This window comes from Zingiber officinale, chromosome 11A (assembly GCF_018446385.1).
Source record: "Zingiber officinale cultivar Zhangliang chromosome 11A, Zo_v1.1, whole genome shotgun sequence".
NCBI classification, from domain to species: domain Eukaryota; kingdom Viridiplantae; phylum Streptophyta; class Magnoliopsida; order Zingiberales; family Zingiberaceae; genus Zingiber; species Zingiber officinale.
The window spans coordinates 40,478,387-40,497,342 of NC_056006.1; the positions used below are offsets into that span (position 1 = coordinate 40,478,387).

Genomic DNA, 18,956 nt, shown 5'->3' on the forward strand with positions numbered 1-18,956 from the left:
ATTTTTTAGGTACATACAAATATTCATGTTCGTCTGGAACTATAAATACTGCTTATGTTCTCTCAAGGAGCGATCTTTCTAGGTATGTTTTATTTTTTTCTTTATTCCTCAAGGAGGGTATGTTCTCTCTGCTTATGTTCATCTTTATAGGGATCTTTTTAGGTACATATAAGTATTCATTTTTTAGCTTTCTTTATTTTCAGGTACTTTGCTTTTGTGTTTTTTTGATATATGTGGAGGGTGCCCATGTCTCTGCATGTTTATGCTCATGTTTGTGTGTGTGGGGTCAAGATTGATGTCAGTCCAGGCTCTTTAGTAGGAACTGTATCTGTTCTTAATATAACTGATACTCCAACTCAAGACAAAACATTGTCAGCCATATGATAACTCTAGTACATGAATATCTAAATAGTGAAAATCTTGCTGGCATGCAGTATTTTTGAGCAGTCTATTAGTTAAATATGACAATTCTAATTCCCCTATAGTGTAGATGGCCTTCAGCTGGCGTCTACCATTAATATATTATACCTTGCTTTTATAATTTGACCACTGCACTTGTTTGACAGACCAGCCATGCAACTCTCACAGGCTTGCAAACCAATAGTTGTTGTCAGATTCTGTCCTGTTCTTTTTGCTCTTCGAGGTTCTAACTCAGGTAAGTCTTTTCGTTTACAACAATGAAGTTTAGATGAAGCTATATTGGAGCTAATTATTTTTTGCTACCTGCAGCTGGTTTCTTTAAACTACCATATAGAGTCATTTTTGGTCTGGCAACCTTGAACTCTTTGTACATCTACGACACCGAAAGCATGCCACCCATTGCCATCTTTGCTGGACTACATTATGCAGCCATCACAGATATTGCATGGTCTGTTTTAGTGAATTATGATTTGTGGTTGGCAATTTTTTAGCCAGAGGAATCCTATGATTATCCTTCATGGTCAATAACTATATTTTCAAGAGCCTTTAGCAAAAGGAGCTATGTTTTTTAGTCTCTTATCGAACTACCTTTTTTTTTTGTAAGGTCTTCTGATGCTAAGTATGTGTCACTGTCCTCAAGGGATGGATATTGTACCATTATAGAATTTGAGAAAGGTGAACTTGGAGAACCCTTGTCTGCCTCAGGTACATAGATTAAATCATTTTTTTATGCTTTATTGTTTATCCCTTTTGATACTAAATTCACTTATCTAAGATCTACTTTTTCTCTGCTCTTCTGTGTTTCTATGATTCATGTAGTTCAAATATTCAAATCTTGGGATTGGTAATTTCATCATGTTCTTAGAAGCCATCTCAACTTTTTCTTCTGAATTATATCACTGTTTGGATATGTACACGATCACTTTCTCTTGAATATGTAAAAATCTGTCAAACATAGACCACATGATGTGATTATTGTTTAGTTACCTTTTCATCTTAGGCAATGATAACCGCTTATCGTTTAGATGTATTTTCATAAAGTGTATCATAAAGGCTCTGTCATGAAGTACTTTTAAATTTAACAATGTTTTGGGATAGTAGATAGAAAAAGAAACGAAATGAGGAGAAAAAGGAGGTAGTGGGAAGAACTGGAATTTCTGAGCCAATACCACCATTGGACCATTTTGGTTTTAACTGTTGGATGCTCTATGATAATCATGGTTTCAGGAGTTCTTGAGTTATCGCCGGAGAATATTTTCTAGCCATAGAAGTCATATAAAATAGCATAGCTAATTTAGGCTCTTATGCTTTGTTTACATGGCCTAACATCTAATGTTTGTGCAATAGTTTATGAAGTTTCCCTGCGATATTGTTATAAATGGTAAAAAATTTTGGTCATAGTCCCTAGGTAGTGTGGTCCACCTATGGTCTCATTCTTGGATCACTCTCTATTGGTGTGTATGGCTGTAATCGAGCGAATAAATTTGTACAATCTTCTTATGGTACTAGTTGTTAGCTTGTCACCTTGTATTGAATGAATGATTTAAATAAAAGGCTAATTACTTTGTTTCTGAATTTTTAAGACTATTTAAGTCCTTCCTAAATCGTATCTAATTATGTAAAACTAAAAGCATGGTGAGTGAAAGAAGGCTGAGAGATGAGATATTGAAACAATGGTTAGTTTTTGTTAACGATAATTCAATCACAGTAGCAGCTTTCTTCCTCTTTTAACTAAAAAACTTACTTCTTTGCAAACATCTTGGGGTTGGGTTAAGAGTTTATGTGCAAATCATGTTAGTTTGAGCTCAACCTTATAGTAACAGAAATTAGACTATTCACTCAGATGGTTGAAGAGCCAAGCTTATGTTGTACCCACTAACAATGTTTGCCTTGTTTTGGGTGTTTCAAGGGACTTGTATACCAAGTCATCAATTGGAACCCTACCAATTAATCTGGTATTTGCATTTATCACAGTATTTCTTGTGTACACCATTTCATTCAATTTTGAGTGTCTTGTTTTGGGTGTTTGAAGGGACTTGTACACCAAGTCATCAATTGGAACCCTACCAATTAATGTGGTAATTTGCATTTATCACATTATTTCTTGTGTACCCCATTTCATTCAATTTTGACTTAGATTAGGTTTACAATACCTTGTTAAACAAGGCAAATGGAATCAAATCAGAGGATGTTTGAGGATTTTTAGAATTACCTGACCATATGCTACTGCAGGTATACGCTTGGGCTAAAATCTTGAATTCATTCCACCTGGTCAGTGATAGAGTATTGCATCCTAGAACTGATTATGTCCCTTTTGTTCCTGTTATTTAAAGCTAATATATAGTGTCATACGGACTTCAACTTTCTCAGTTGAAATAACATTTTGTCATACTCTCTTGTCCTAGAGAACCTTGCAGTGAAGTATTAGTATGAAGCAATTAGGACCTTCCCATCTAGCTTAGAAATGATAAGATAAATAGGATTTTATTTAATAGTGGTGGAACTAAGTATTCCTCTTAAACTATGGAGTGTGTGGGAAAACATGATTTTGAAATATGTATATTAGGTTGAAAATATTTCATAAATCATGTAATCATAATTCTGTAAATTATGAGATATATAGTGTAGCTAGTTTCATAAAAGTTTGGTTAGTATTATTTTTTTTCAAAAAAAAAAGTTTGTTAGAGTTTTTATTAGCATAATTAGGATTTTTATTGGAAAAGTTTGTTATTATGAATAATAAGTGTTGCCAATCTATATAAAAGAGGTTAGGATCCCATATATTAGATAAGTTTTGAGTGAATACAATTTTTAGCTTTCGTTTTGGTATTAGAGATGAAACTTGGTGAGGTAATTTGGTCTTGATACTAGTTATCCTTTTGTTCACCATCATCCTCAAACTTCAACACCACCATCCATGAATCGTCCGCACTTCGTTACCTGATTTGGTTCTTTTTGACCGTCTCTTTATTATTATTTCTTTCTCTCCTTATTCTTTCCTTATCAATAAGAAGTTAATTCTTTCCTTTTTTTCTTTCTTTTGTGTTCTATCTATCTCTTGATCTTATTCTTCTTTACCCTAGTACTTCTACTCCTGTATTTTTGCATATATCTTTTTATTATCATTCCCATTTCTTATTTGTTCTCTCTTTACCGCCGCTTTTGTTCTACATCTTTATTAGTCTTGTAGACATTTTCTTGCTCTCTTTTGTCTCATCTTTTGTCCTCTTCACATTTTTATTTTCGTCCCTTGTGTTTTTTCTCTTATTCTTTTTCATCATATTTATAGTTAACTTCTTTTATTTATTTTCTTTTTTTCATGCTCTTTTATTTAACTTTATATTGGTCTTATTAAGTTTTTATATTTTTCTTATTGCTGTTTAACTTATTCTTTGTTTTTGATTTTCTTATCATTGGTGTTTATCTTTATATTGTTCCTCTCATCATTGCACATCGTTTCCTTCACCGCATCCTCCAAACATCTACAGTCGTCTCCACCTTTTGTTTTGCTATTTTTTTTTTCTAAAGACAAAACATAATATTTCTCCTACCCCTTTTACTGATCTTTATAGCTAGATTCCTTTCCCTAATCTTCATCATGGGCGGTGTATCTTTGTTGCCAATTTTTCCTTGCTTGTTTCTACTAACCATAACATGATTTTTTTTTTCTCTAGTCTTCCTTTCCCTAATCTTCATCATGGGCGGTGTATCTTTGTTGCCAATTTTTCCTTGCTTGTTTCTACTAGCCATAACATGATTTTTTTTTTCTCTAGTCTTCATCATTAGCAGTTCATCTTTTTTGTAGTCTATCTTTGTTGCTTGACCTTTATTGCCATTTTTTTCTTCTTTTTTTCCCAACCATAATTGGATTCCTTTCTCTAGCCCTCATCATTGGTGATTCATATTTTTTGCTCAGCCCTGTTTCCTTTTACTAGCCTTTGTTGCTCCTGTTTCCTTTTTACTAGCCGTGTGGACATCTCTATTGTGCTACTCGAGTCCCCTATGCCTTGTGCCCCTATCCGTTGCGAGTCTAGCCGAGTGCTAGCGATCTTTTGGAATGCCCTTCTCTGCTTGAGATGTTGCTCTTCGTCTCATGAGTCCTCTTCATCTTCGGTCTCTCTTCCTCGCCCCTTGCCCAAATTTTCTATGATCCCTCGATCCTGTGTTGGCAACCTTTCCCCTATGCATTAGAAATATTCTCCAAGTTGTAATGAGACTCAAGCGATGCCTTCTACATCCGAACCTTTCTAGGTTAGCGAACGTACAATTGCTATGCCGATTGCCGACCCCGATCTCAGCAGACAACTCCACCATGCGAGATCAGTTTTGTATCAAGTTATTGGTGAATTTGACTATAGAGGACCGTTGTTCTTTCAATCTGAAGGGGTTTTGTTCTCTTATATCCCTGGCATCCAAAATCTACATCTTACAACTTGTTGCAAGTATGGTGGAATCACTTCAAATGAAGACCAAGCTTTGCTTCTCATGGTGGCGGTAGTTTTGATATATCTTACAAAGGTAAGTTATACATTAAATTTCTGGATCCAAATCTATATATATCTTGGTTCTTGTTGCTTGTCTTAAAAGAAAATTTTCTTTATAGCAGGTGAATAGTCAAATTGTTTTCTTTCAAATTATTCTAATATATGAAATATCATCAAATCTTTATAGACAGGTAAGTAGTCAACATTTTACTTTCAAACTACTATAGTTGAAGTATCATCTATAATCGTACAACATCATTGTGGGAATACCATTCCCTCAATTTTAACTTCCTTACATGATGAAATTTGTATTCGTCTATTCCATTCTACGGAATGGTATTGAAATTGTTTGTGTACTTAATTACATTGGTTAGGAAAGTTATAGTAGCAGAAAAATGCAATCTAGAAGATGAAAAAAAATTAAGCTAATTCGGTTTTCGACCAAATTAATCGATATTTTATCGGTTTAATTTTTAATGGAAAATTTGGTCGATTCAGTTAATTCAAAAAAATTCAGTTTGTTCGGTTAATTTGGTTCGGTTTTAATCGAATACTCAACCCTATTAGAAATTGTTAGCATTGTAAATGATGATAGGTGATGGCTTACTGCCTCGGCCGCCTAGGCGATTAAATTTTTTTTACTATTTTTATATAAAGTATTATAAATAGTCATCATTCTTTATGTAATATATATAATTAAATGATGTTTATGCAAAAATAAACTTCATAAAATACAATACAAATAAATATATAAATTAAACTAACAAGATAATTAATAAAGATTCATCATCATATTAATACTAAAAAAGTAATATCATCATTTTTACCCAAAGTTTAACTTTAAAATTTAGTTTCAATCCCACATGACAACAAGTCAACAAGGACTAGACTAAATATAACTAATCTTCTAATTCATTTACACATGTACAATTAACTACATCCATAATTAATAAAGATTCATCATCATATTAATACTAAAAAAGCAGTGTTTTCAATAGCGGCGAATAGCGCGCTACATAGTGGCGATAGCGCGCTATCGTGCGCTACGATCAGCGAACGCTGCAGAGCGTTCGCTGATTAGCAATTGTTCTGAATAGCCCACGTTGTTCGGGACAATAACGTTGATAGCGCACATACCGTGCGTTATCGTGACCTAGCGGCCCATAGCGGGCGCTATAGTTGCTTACAAAATAGCTAAGGCAGAGACGAGGAGGCATAGGCGAGTGGAATCGTGACCTTTGAGAAGGTAGGGCAGAGGCGACCAGGGACTGGCGACCTGTCAACGACGAGCGGCGGTGAGGGACGACGATTGGAGGTCAGGTTTTCTCCTTTTCGATTTTCTTCGTTTGGTTTTTCCTTTTCCTTTTTCGTTTCTCGAAGGAGCAAAAGCAATCGCGATTTCCAAAAGACGGGTATCTTGATCGATCTAGAACAGAATGGATATTGGATCGATCACTAGATCGATCCAGATGCCCTAGATTGTTCCAATGATTGATCTAGATACCCTGGATCGGTCAGTGATCAATCCAGATCCTTTCTGTTCGCAAATTTTTCTATGAACAAAAAGGATCTGGATCGATCACAGGATCGATCCAGATGCCCTCGATCGATCACCGTGGATTGATTTCGATTTTTTTCTGACTTGTTTATAATTAATTAATTATTTGTTCTGATTTTTTCTTTTGTTTTTCTAGGATTTTGATTGTATATTTGGAATTTGCAATGCCTACAAATTTGTCAAAAAAAGATAAAAAATATATTAGTTGGAAGTATTGTTATCAAAGGAGGGGAAAAAAAATCTGTTCGGTGCAAATTATCATCATTTATTGAATGGAGGAATTACTCGCTTAAAGGAACATTTAGTTCAAACTCATAAAGGGGTTGCACCTTGTGTTAGTGTTCTGAATGATATTAAGCAAGAAATTAGAGAATCACTTAACAAAATTAGACCATCTAAAAGCAAAAAAACCGAATTGTTACGAGAGATTGGTGAGGGTCCCTAGAGTATGAGTATGCAATCATCAAAAGTAGAAAGTGCAGGGGGAAATTCAATTGGATGCTCTAGTAGTGGTGAATCAAAAGGTAAAGGTACTCTTCATGGGTTTGTTAGTTCGAAACCTAGATAAACAACCCTAAATTTGGCATATAAAAAAGATTTGCTGGTTGATGTGAAGAGTTGGTCATTTTATTTACTCTGCCGCACTTCCATTTAATTTATGAATGATCCTTATTGGTTGTCTATGGTTGAGGGTATTGCGGAATATGGAAGAGGGTTCAAGTCTCCTTTAATGCATGAGTTAAGAACTTGGATACTTAAAATTGAGGTTGATGACATCAACCTAATATATGAGGAGCATAAAAAGGTATGGAAAAAATATGGATGCACTATTATGTTCGATGGTTGGACAGATGGGAAAAATAGAAGTTTGATTAATTTTTTGGTAAATAGTCTCGCCGTCATTTTCTTTTTGAAATCTATTGATGCATCAACTTCATTTAAAAATGGGGAATTGATCTTTAAATATCTTGATGATGTTGTTGATGAGGTGGGAGAGGAAAATGTGATTCAAATTGTCATAGATGATGCTTTAAATTGCATTAAGGCGGGAAAAAAATTATGGAGATTAGACACAGAATTTGGTGGACACCTTGTATGGCGAATTGAATTGATCTAATGTTGGAGGATATTGCAAAGTTGAAGATTTTTTCTGACACAATTGAGCATGCTAAAATGGTTGTGAAGTTCCTTTATGGTCATGGGACTATACTCTTTGATGAGAAAGTATACAAACAGTAAAGAAATTCTCCATCCTGCTGTTACTCGCTTTGCTACTTCATTTCTCACTCTTCAGAGTATGTATAAGGTTAAAAGACCAGTTGAACAAATGTTTGCTTCCGAAGATTGGGTTAGTTCACCACTATCTCAAACAACTCAGGGAAGGGTCGTGAAGAGAATTGTTGTTAATGATCCTAATTTTTGGCCACATGTTGCATTTTATGTTAAGAGTATTATTTCTCTTATAAGTGTATTAAGGGAAGTTGATTTGGAGGAGAGATCGACCATGAGATATATTTATGAACTTATGGATAAGGCAAAAGAGACAATAAAATTTAATTATGGGGAGAGTTGACAGAAAATACAAGTCCATTTGGAAAAAATTGATTCACGATGGATTCCATAACTTCATCATCCTCTACACACGACTGGGTACTATTTGAACCTACAATTGCGTTATGAAGAAAGATTTTCCGATTGTGATGAAGTTAAAGATGGCTTGTATGCTTGCATGGATAGGATGTTGTCTTCTGATGATCGTTTTAAAGCGGGCATCCAATTGGACTTGTATAACAAAGCTGAAGGAGAATTTGAAACTCCAATAGCAAAACGAATAAGAATGTTGCGGACTTCAGGGAAAATTTTCTTCTTGTAATCGTTCTTGTAAAATTATACTAGCATTCATATTTTAAAATTATATACATTCTTGTAATTTTCTTTCTGTTATTACTTATTAGTCTCATTGTGGGAACGTTTTGGAAGTACGACACCTGAGCTTATTACGTTTACAATTCGAGTGCTTGGTCTCACTTGTAGTGCTTCGGAATGTGAAAGAAATTGGAGCACTTTTGAATCGGTGAATATTCTAAGTTTCTAACTGTACTTGAATTTTAATTGTTTTCTAATTTTCTTATCATTGTTTAATTTTTTATATATATTTTCTTCTTTGTAATATTAGATTCATACAAAAAAAAAAAAGAGAAATAAGCTTAAACATGCGAAGCTGAATGCGTTGGTGTTTGTGAAATATAACTTCAAGCTTATGGAGAGAAGCATTAGGAGGAAAGACAAGATTGATCCCATTGTAGTTGATGAAATTGATTCGGATGATAAATGAATAATTGAGAAAGAAGGTCCCGTCCTCCCTGTAACTACTAAATAGTTTGAAGATGATAAATTATTTGAAAGTGATCCTATTGTGAGTGTGCAGTCGACTATCTTTGAAAGTCTTTTCGACTCAAATAAACGAGTCGAAGATGTTGATGATATAGTTGAAGTTCCTCCTACAAATTCAAAAAAAAAAAAGAGTTGTTGAAAATTCATGTAAGCACATGCAAATTATTTACTTATATCTACTTCACCTATAATTGATTCTTAAATGTCGTATCTCTTATATAATAGGTGAAGTCTTGTTGATGTGGAAGATAATCATCTTGATGCTGAAAATTATGACAGAGTAATTCCAATAACTTTTGATAGTAGAAATTTTCCAAACAGACACTATTGATGATGATAGTGATATAGAGTTGGATGATACTGATTATTTTTAGGTATGTTGTTTTAATTATAAGACTTTTTAAATTGTTGTTCTTAGATATTTTGACATGTACTGAATTATTATGATTAATTTTAGGTTATGTTATTTTTATTTTATTTATATAAGTATATTTATTTTTCTAAATTTTAAATTAATGTGTACGAAAAGCTTGCGCTATGCGCTTCGCTATTTATGCTACGTGATGACAAGACAAAAACGCTGTGAACTAACACTACGCGATTTAAAACATTGTAAAAAAGCAATATCATTATTTTTACCAAAAGTTTAAGTTTAAACTTCAGTTTCAATCCCACATGACAACAAGCCAACAAGGACTAGACTAAACATAACTAATCTTCTAAATCATTTACACATGCACCATTAACTACTTCCATAATCTTCTCATCATCGAACTTAAAATCAACATCTTTATTCTCCTCTTCCGCTGTATCTAAATCCTCATCATCTCTTATGGGGATGTTCCTTGTACTCCTTGGTTGTAGCACTTTATCCGCTCTCGAGGCCTCCACCACCATTCTCCAAGTAAGTCCCGAACTCGACTTAAACTCATCTTCATTACCACCATCAACAAGCTAACCTTCAGCTTCGCTTGAGAGGATAGAAAAAATCTCCGTTCATTTCTCTTTTACTCTTATTTTTCATAAGATTAATGTTGAATATGACATATACAAGATTTTTTAATTTTGATGTCTCAAGCCTCTTCCTCTTCTTAGTATGCATCTAAATAATTAGAAAATTATTAAAATCTAATTGAAAAAAGGATAGATAATATAATTTGTGAATTACTATTTCTCCCTTCAAATTTGCTTTAATTTCTCACACCCCGATGAACTACTTGTTAAAGAGAGAAATCTCATTGTCAATTTTTGTAAGTTTGGAGTGCCACTACCATAATTGGACCGTCATCCAACTTAAAAAAAGTAAAGAGATAAAAAAAAATAATAAACAAAAAAATAGGTAAAAGCGTGTTAGTGAATAGAAATAGAGGAAAGAGATGTATCCGGGTCAATGTCATGGTACACATCCACCTTTTCATATATCGCGACTACCATTTTTCTTCTAAAGTTTCCGAATTTACTCTTATACTTCAATAATTCATTATTAGAAATAATGGATTGCATTCCCTTGTCGGTGGAAAAAATTCTTTAAACACAATTCAAAAACTTATTCATAACATTGGTGTTATTTTGTATGCTGAAGTAAAAAATCGGATTCAACAAGTGGCATAATATAAAAGACTATCAAGTCTACCTCTAGATTTTTCATCAATAATCTTCAAACTAGGGGTGACACTTTCTTCTTTTTTGAAAGCCTTTCTAATCTTTTCCTTGGCTTGTTTATTTGCATCTAATGAAAATGCCATTGAGGGCTTTTTGTTCAACAAGACGTAAAACTTTCACTAAAGGGGTGAAAACATTCAAAGTCAAAGAAACACCATTCCACATCATAGGGCTTTTGTTATCGTCGCCTCCGTTACTTTTCCCTTTACACTACTCCTTAATTTTATTTTGCTCCACTCCTTGGATGTAAACATAAGTCTTAATTGATCTCTCTTGCCTTTGAGACTTTTCAAGGTCAAAAATGAAATAACAAATCTAGTCACCCCGGGCCTCACAATATCCCTCTTCTTGTTATATTTTCACATAATTGTCAAAGTTCTATGATGTGTATAGATGAATATTGTTAGGGCCTTTGCTTTCTCAAGCATTTTGCTAAACTTGGGTAACTTTTCAATTGTGAGGTTGATTGTATTAGTCGCACAAGACGTCCAAAAATAATTGAGACGTCCCAATATAATTGAGGCGGTGTAACCTTCAACAACTCCGTCGTGGCCATATTATTTGTTGCATTATTCGCCACTACTTGAACAACATGTTGAGGGCCAATTTAATTGATGTATTTTTTCATAAATTTGAAATGTAAGCCTCGGTGTGTGCCTCCGTTTGATTTTTCAATAGAACCAAGGAATGAAGTGCCTAGTTTACAATTAACACATACATTCATAATGCTTCTCTTGTGATCCGTCCACGCACCAGTCATAGTTAAACATCTAATTTTCATCCACTTTTTAAAAGATAATTTGGTCCTCTAAACTTCTTGCTTCAAAAGTGACTCTTTTAGAAGATATTGACTTAGAGGTTTGTAGTCTAAGTCGAATTCCTCAACTGCCTCTACAAATTGTCTAAAGCTTTGATTGTTAATTGCATGAAAAGGAATCACCGCCTCATAAATTTATCTTTTAAGGTACTCTTGCACATCTTGTAAACTTTAGCTTCAATGTATCATTTATGTTTTGTTGTCTTGCCTTTGTTAGATCGATTGCAGATGTCCGTTTGCTAATAGGTTCGAGGTGCTTTGGCTTCTTTTTGAAGAATCTCCTTCCACTTGATAATCATCATCCTATACATCAACAGTTATATTTACTTCCGCCTTCTCTTGTTGCTTGATATGATCTTATTCGATCTTTGGTTACCAAATGTGCTTGGTTGACCAACTCCATATTCGGTTGATTGCACCCTCATTTTCTTCTTTGCAAGATCTTGATCTGATCTGATTTGTGCCTAGCTGCTAGGATCAGTCGGCTGAACTTCCATATTAGGCTGACCAAACCCTTCGGTCAACCAGAACTTTGTTTCTTGCAAAATAAAGTTAGTACAGTAAGAATAATAATAATAAAGGTCCTCTAAAGCTGACAAATATAATTATAAATGAGTCTGACAATTAGGACCGTCTGATCTCAACTTAAAAATCTCCGTTGATTTCTTTAGTTGGGATCAACACCTAAGATTGTCCTCAAAAGTGAGAACACGTTCTTACACGTTTCAGAAGGGCTTCTATTCTTCATATTCTTACCTTACTTGCCAAACATCCGATCTACTAACCTATTTGGACTTCTTTTGCTCAGTGTCCAATCGACCCACCAGGACTATTTGGACTTCTTTTGCTCAGTGTCCGATCGACCCACCAGGACTATTTGGACTTCTTTTGCTCAGTGTCCGATCGACCCACCAGGACTTTCCTTGATGTCTAGTACCCATCAAGTGCTTTGCCAAATCAACTTATTTAGTCTTTTGCCTGTTGTCTGTTCTTTTTTATCCCACTAAGAATCCTTGCCTAGTGTCCAATCCTCTTTGCAGATCCAGGTAGGCTAGCTAAAGGAGGTGAATAGCCTTGAAAAAAAGTTAGAAAAATCTCTTGCTTTTTGAATTTAGCAAGGATACAATATTAATTAAACAATAAAAAAGAAATGCATAAAATAAAAGGACAAAACATTTACTTGGTTACAACCTAAGTGGTTGTTAATCTAAGACAAATGAAAGTGCACTAAAAGTTCTCCTTCCTTGAAGGCGGAGTAGTCTCTTACAAACTTTGGAAGCTCATAAATGACTAAAGAAATAAGTATAGAAATTGTTATACAATGTCTATCTTTAGGGGGGTTTTTATAGCCTCCTGGGAGAATATTATCATTGGCTGACATGGTTCGGGGCGCCTCCAAAGGGATCCAGGGCGCCTCCAGTGCGGATAAAACTTTATTCGAAGTGCAACGGTCGACCAACGTCTCTTCCACGTTGGAGGCACATTCAATGTTCTTGGAGGTGCCTTGACACTGTTCATCAGAGGCGCTCCCACACAGCTTGAGGCGCCTCGAATATTATTCATCTGAGGTGCCTCCACACATCTGAGATGCCTCGGGTCTTGAAGACTCGAACTTCCTTCGCGTGGGTGTTGCTCCATCCGTCCGGAGTTGAGCTTATCCGAACCCAACTCCGATTTTCTTCTTGAGCAGGTTTTCTCCCGGCTTCTTGTCCCTTGAACGCTTCGTGCGCATTCTTCTTGTCCATCAGTGTATCTTCCGCACATCTGAGGCGCCTCGGGTCTTGAAGACTCGAACTTCCTTCGCGTGGGTGATGCTCCATCCGTCCAGAGTTGAGCTTATCCGAACCCAACTCCAATTTTCTTCTCGAGCAGGTTTCCTCCTGGCTTCTTGTCCCTCGAACGCTTCGTGCGCATTCTTCTTGTCCATCAGTGTACTCTTCCGCAGCTTTTCGCTCCTCGAATGCACCGAGCCCTTCAACTAGTTTTCCTTGCCATCCTTCTCGCTTACCGCGTTTTCTGCTCGACTTCTTGTGTTTCTAAGTTTCTACACATTTAGACACAAAACATCAAAACAACAAGATCAAACTTAATTCAGTTGACCACATCAAAACTAACCTGGGGTGCTTACAATTTTCTCTTTTTTTATTTACATCAACCCAAGTAAAGTTAGGGTAAACAAATAATAAAACATTTTAAGCAAATAAATTTGCAATAAATACAAGTAAAGAACATGAAATTTTATATTAAGTTTACCTCTCCTTAACTTCATCCCTCTCCCCCCATAACTTAATCTCTCTCTCCCTTTGATCGTATAAAAAAATATTAGGAAAAATATAAAAAATATTAGGAAAATTTCTTAGGGGTTTAAACAGAATTTTAAAAAAAATCTCATTTTACTAAAATTAATTTTCGATAGAAATAATTTTTATCAATTAATCCTCAATTTTGGTAAACATAATTATTATTTTTAAGTTTTGAAAATTTTTATAAATGACAAACATAAGCATTTGAAACACGACAAAAATGTCCATGAATAGAATATTATTATATTAATCATAATAAATATTTTTGAACAGAAATAATTATTTTCAAATTTAAATATTTACAAATAGATTTTTATTTAAGAAAATTTTGTTAATTTTTCTAAGTATTCAAAATGTAATGGTCATTCACCGAAAAATTAGATTTATCAAAATTAAATTTCGAAAATTTTTAGATTTTAAAATTATGGTTATCAATCATAAATTCATAAAAAATTATAATTGTTAAAAATATTTTAAATTTTTTTCTAAGAACAGATAGCATATTAGTTTACCACAAACAGAAATTGAAACAAAAAATTCATCGAACAAAAAGTAAAGAAATAATTTTACTAATGTATTCAACTGAGCTAATTTCTAGTATGCATATAAAATCAATTTAGAATAGATTTAGAAACCCAACATAGATTTTTATTTACTTGATTAGTAAAAAATTTTCTTGGAATATAATTTCTAGGCATTTTTGCAATTTGACTCATATGAGATCTAATATACCAATTGTTGGGTTCTTCGAGCCGCGAAAATCGCTTTTTCGCGTCGCGGAAACCCCGAAGGACCCAAAGCCGTAGATCCGTGCAAAGATTCGTATAAAAATTTGAAAAACTATTTTTTGTACGAGTTTAAAAACTGATCTACTACTTAGATCTACGAGGAAAAAGTGTTTACCCTTGATGCGATGCCCTTCGCGTTCCCGCTCGTCCAAATGATGCCGGATCTCAAGACAGTCCCTAGAAGTATCCACACGGACACACTAGATGGAGACGACTAAAACCAAGTGCAAGACCATGGTTCGGCCAAGGAGGAGGAGAGGAGAGGAGAGGTTGAGAGGAGAAGGAGGAAGACGACACAAGTGAACGAAAATGAATTTTTCACACAAAACCAAGCCGTCGCCACATTTAAATTCACATTAATCGCATTAATCGCAATTAATACGAAACTATAAAATCACATTAATCGCATTAATTGCAATTAATACGAAACCATTAAGAAAGTGACTTTGTTATTTCCATGAGGTGGCACCCACGATGACGCGGAACATCATTATTGGTCCACCTAATGCCAACTCACCAACGAGGTGGCAAAAAGGTCAAGTCAAAATCGACCTTTGGTCTTCCTTTCAAGTCAAGTCAAACTCGACCTAATCTCTACCATGGTGGATCTAATCCAACCATTTGATTCGAGCCAACTTAATATAATGAATCTAATTCATTAAATTAATTGATTCAATGAGTCAAAATCTAAATTAGACTCATTTAATACATGAATCAACTCGAGTCGAACTCAGTTAGCTCAATTAGATTACTCTTAATCCAATTTGATTCATCAAATGAATCTAATCCTCTTGTTCATCATACGAACCTAATCTCCACCTAATTGTCTCTAAGCGATCTTATAGTTCTCAGAACGTTGGCAACGCCTCTAAACCCATTTAGAGCATAAGTAATGAGCGGGATCTAGCAACACATCATTACTACCCAAGTTACAAGAATGTCGAGATCCGACATCACCTTGTGACTACCAATCGTGACTACTCACAAAATAACGACAAGTGTCCTTCATCCTGACATCTAGATCGATCAACGCGAGGCATGCATCATCCTCTAATCAATATAAATCTTGAACTCCAAGAGACTCACTCGATCAAACGAGCTCAACATCTAATGTTGACTCATTCGCATGGCCATGCACTTAGTGGTCTCACTCTATCAAGAATACCGATGTCGCCCCGTCATATGGGAGGATAGATCCCATCTACATCACTCACATCCCTATATAATTCGTTATATACCCAGAATCACCTTTATAGTCCACCCATTCGTGACGTTTGACGAAACCAAAGCACATAACTCCTTATGTAGGATCCACGGTGACTTCAGTGTCTAAGGACTAATATCATACTAATACCATACGAAAGTATATGACACTCATATAACGATCCACGATACTTTCTCACGATGGTCATTCAAGATATTCTCTAACGATACCCACGTGTCACTGATATCTCATATCCACGATCATGAGATCAAGTCATCGAAATGACCTACACGCTAGTCTTATTCATTAACATCGTCCCGAACGCTAATACTCGACTAGGAACGATTTAGAGTAGTGTCCCTATATCATCTCACCATCGATTCAACTAATCGATCGATATAAGAACCTTTCACTCAAGGACGCTATTATACTCAATATGGCACTAATATAAATAAGTATAATAACCAAACAAATGTCTTTATTAATATAAAAGAATATGATACACGAGTCCATACAATCATCAAACGATTGGCTCTAGGCTCTAACTAACAATCTCCACCAAGACCAAGGCCAATCAAGATAGCTCCAAGGCCTAAAGACCCAGCACCATCACGCTTCCGCCAAAGCTCGTCAAGGATCTCGTGAATGTTAGCCTCTGTAGTATCAGAAATCTTCACATCTCCTCATCGATAATCTCTCGAACGACGGCCGTAGTACGCTGTCCACCGGTGCGAGCGAGGTTCCTTCGCCTGTGCTATAGCTCCATCGTTGTCAACTGGCCGATGCTAGAACCACCCCAAGTTCAGATACGAACTGGATCCAACTTCCTTTCCGACGCAAAGAATATACTCGGCTTTGTAGAATCACCATCGATCCCGCTCAACTCTTCCAAACCGACAAGACCACCATTAATGCAAAATACGAACCACGATCGCGATCGGTAATCATCCTGATCGGTCTGGCATCATAACTTTACGCTAGCTCATCATCGCTTCCATATATCAAGAAATATTCTTGTCCTTCGTAAGTACTTAAGAATATTCTCGACCGATATCCAGCCGACTTTCACCGGATCCGACGGTATCCGCCGCCACGCCAAAGCATACGAGACATCGTCGAGTACACAAGATGGCGCGATCGATCCTGGCCGAGGCATAAGGGATCCGATCCACGCGGTCTCTATCCTCTGAAGAGGGACCTCGAGTCTTCGAAAGACCACGCCGACATCGCAAACCTTCGAATTCGCACGGCAAACCAAGGAGTACCTCACAATATACGATCGACTTAAAGCAATCTCTTAGATCTATCTCTATAGATCTCAGATCCCAAGAACGCGAGATGCCTCACTTAAGTCCTTCATCGAGAAGCAACTCCCTAGCCATGCCTGACTGAAGCATGGGGACGTCCTTCCCAACGAGTAGTACGTCATCCACATACAAGATGAGGAAGACAACTATGTCCCCTACAACCTTCTGATACAAGGCTCATCTTCGCTCTCGATGAAACCAAACTGCTTGATCGCATCATCGAATCAAGATTCCAGCCCGAGAAGTTCGCTTTAGTCCATAAACGGACGCATGCAGTGATACCTACTAGTACGTGGATCTACAAAATCCTCGGGTTGTCATGTACACATCTTCGAGTAGGTTTCATTCAAACGCGGTTTTGACATCCATCCGCCATATCTCATAGTCACGGTAGGCTGCAATCAAGCATGATCCGAATGGACTTAAACATCGCCATCGAGAAAAGGTTTCATCATAATCAATACCATGAATCTGCTTGAAACCTTTAGCTACCAAGCACCCTTATAGATAAGTCCATCCACGCCGGTCTTTCTTAAAGACCCACTTGCACCCAACGGGTTTTACCCTTCAGTGGATCAACCAAAGTCCATACTGGTGGTGTACATGGATTCTATCTCGGATCTCACGGCTTCAGCCATTTCTCGAATACGGTCTCATCACTGATAGTGGTAGGCTCATCCTCATGAGCACAATGTCATCACGGTCGACAAGAGAATGAGTATCTCTCAGTCGACGACGCACCCTATCGGACCGCCAAGAGGTACGCCTACTGAACGGTCATGTGCCCTCAACCTCGCGAACAACATCATCCACAACACTTGGTTCCAGTTTAATTTCCATCGAGGCATCATGTATTGTTCGCATCTCGAACTCTTCAAGATCGAACGCAGCCCCACTAGTCTTTCTGTAAACAAAACCTTTCTAGAAGACCCGCCTCGCCACAACCACTCAGGCCGACCGAACGTAGAAGCATATCCCTAGTTTCTCGATATCCGACGAATAAGACTCGTCGGATTGGGTCCTAACTCATTCGAGACTCGACGCCCAACGAAGCCTCACAACCCCAAATCCTCATGAAAGACACCGGACATCTCTCCCACCATATCCTATACGGTGTCTTTATCACGGCCTTATGGAACTCGGTTGAGAATGAAGCCGTGTTTAGAGCATATCCCCATAGATACGTCGGAAGATCTGTGTGACTCATCATAGATCGTACCATATCTAATAAGGTACGATTCCTCCTTTGATACACCATTCCACCGTGGTGTTCCAGGAGGAGTGAGTGAGATAAATCCCACACTCGCCTAAGTAGTCACGAAACTCACGGCTTAAGTATTCACCACCGATCCGATCAAGTACCTTAATACCTCGCTGTCGGTTCTCAGATTCATTCTCGAATTCTTCGAACTTTCAAAGGATCGCACTTACGTGTCATCAAGTACACATAACCGTATCTACTAAAATCAGTAAATGTGATGAAGCATCTATAACCGCCTCTAGCAATGACATCAAAGGGCCACATACATCACTACGTATGAGTCCTAACAAATCCGTCGCTCGCCCACTAAAGGAGTTTTCGTCATCTTGCCTCGTATGCACGACTCGCATATCTCATATGATTCAAAACCAAACGAGTCCAAAGAAACCATCCTTACGGAGTCGATGCGTCATTTTTATACGACCTAAGCGACAAAGGTAGAGTTCGTTCAAGTCATTCGACTGATCCTCTCGGTATTTATGTTATGTATGTGGCCTCTAGGTCTAGAAACGAGAGTCCGCTTATCGAGGTGCACTCATAATAACATATCGCTTAAAAGACGTAACAACATTTGTTCTTTATTTTAAACGAGTATCCTCTCTTGTCCAAACAAGAAACCGATATTATGTTCTTAGTCAAGGCAGCACATAACAACAATCATCTAATTTTAGTACAAGCCAGAGGGAAGAGATAGATGATAAGTTCCTACAAGAATAGCAGCACCTTGCTCCATTGCCTACTCGTAGGTCTATTTCACC

At 36.5% G+C, this 18,956-nt stretch overlaps 1 protein-coding gene across 1 annotated transcript in view; it reads left to right on the forward strand.

Annotated features, from left to right (window-relative positions):
- Positions 1-18,956, forward strand: part of LOC122032395 (chromatin assembly factor 1 subunit FAS2 homolog) — a 54,382-nt gene that overhangs the window by 23,646 nt on the left and 11,780 nt on the right. Inside the window, exons 8-11 of the mRNA XM_042591687.1 lie at positions 10-82; positions 567-655; positions 730-868; positions 1,025-1,125. Coding sequence (XP_042447621.1) covers positions 10-82; positions 567-655; positions 730-868; positions 1,025-1,125 — 402 coding nt within the window. The remainder of the gene's footprint in view (positions 1-9; positions 83-566; positions 656-729; positions 869-1,024; positions 1,126-18,956) is intronic.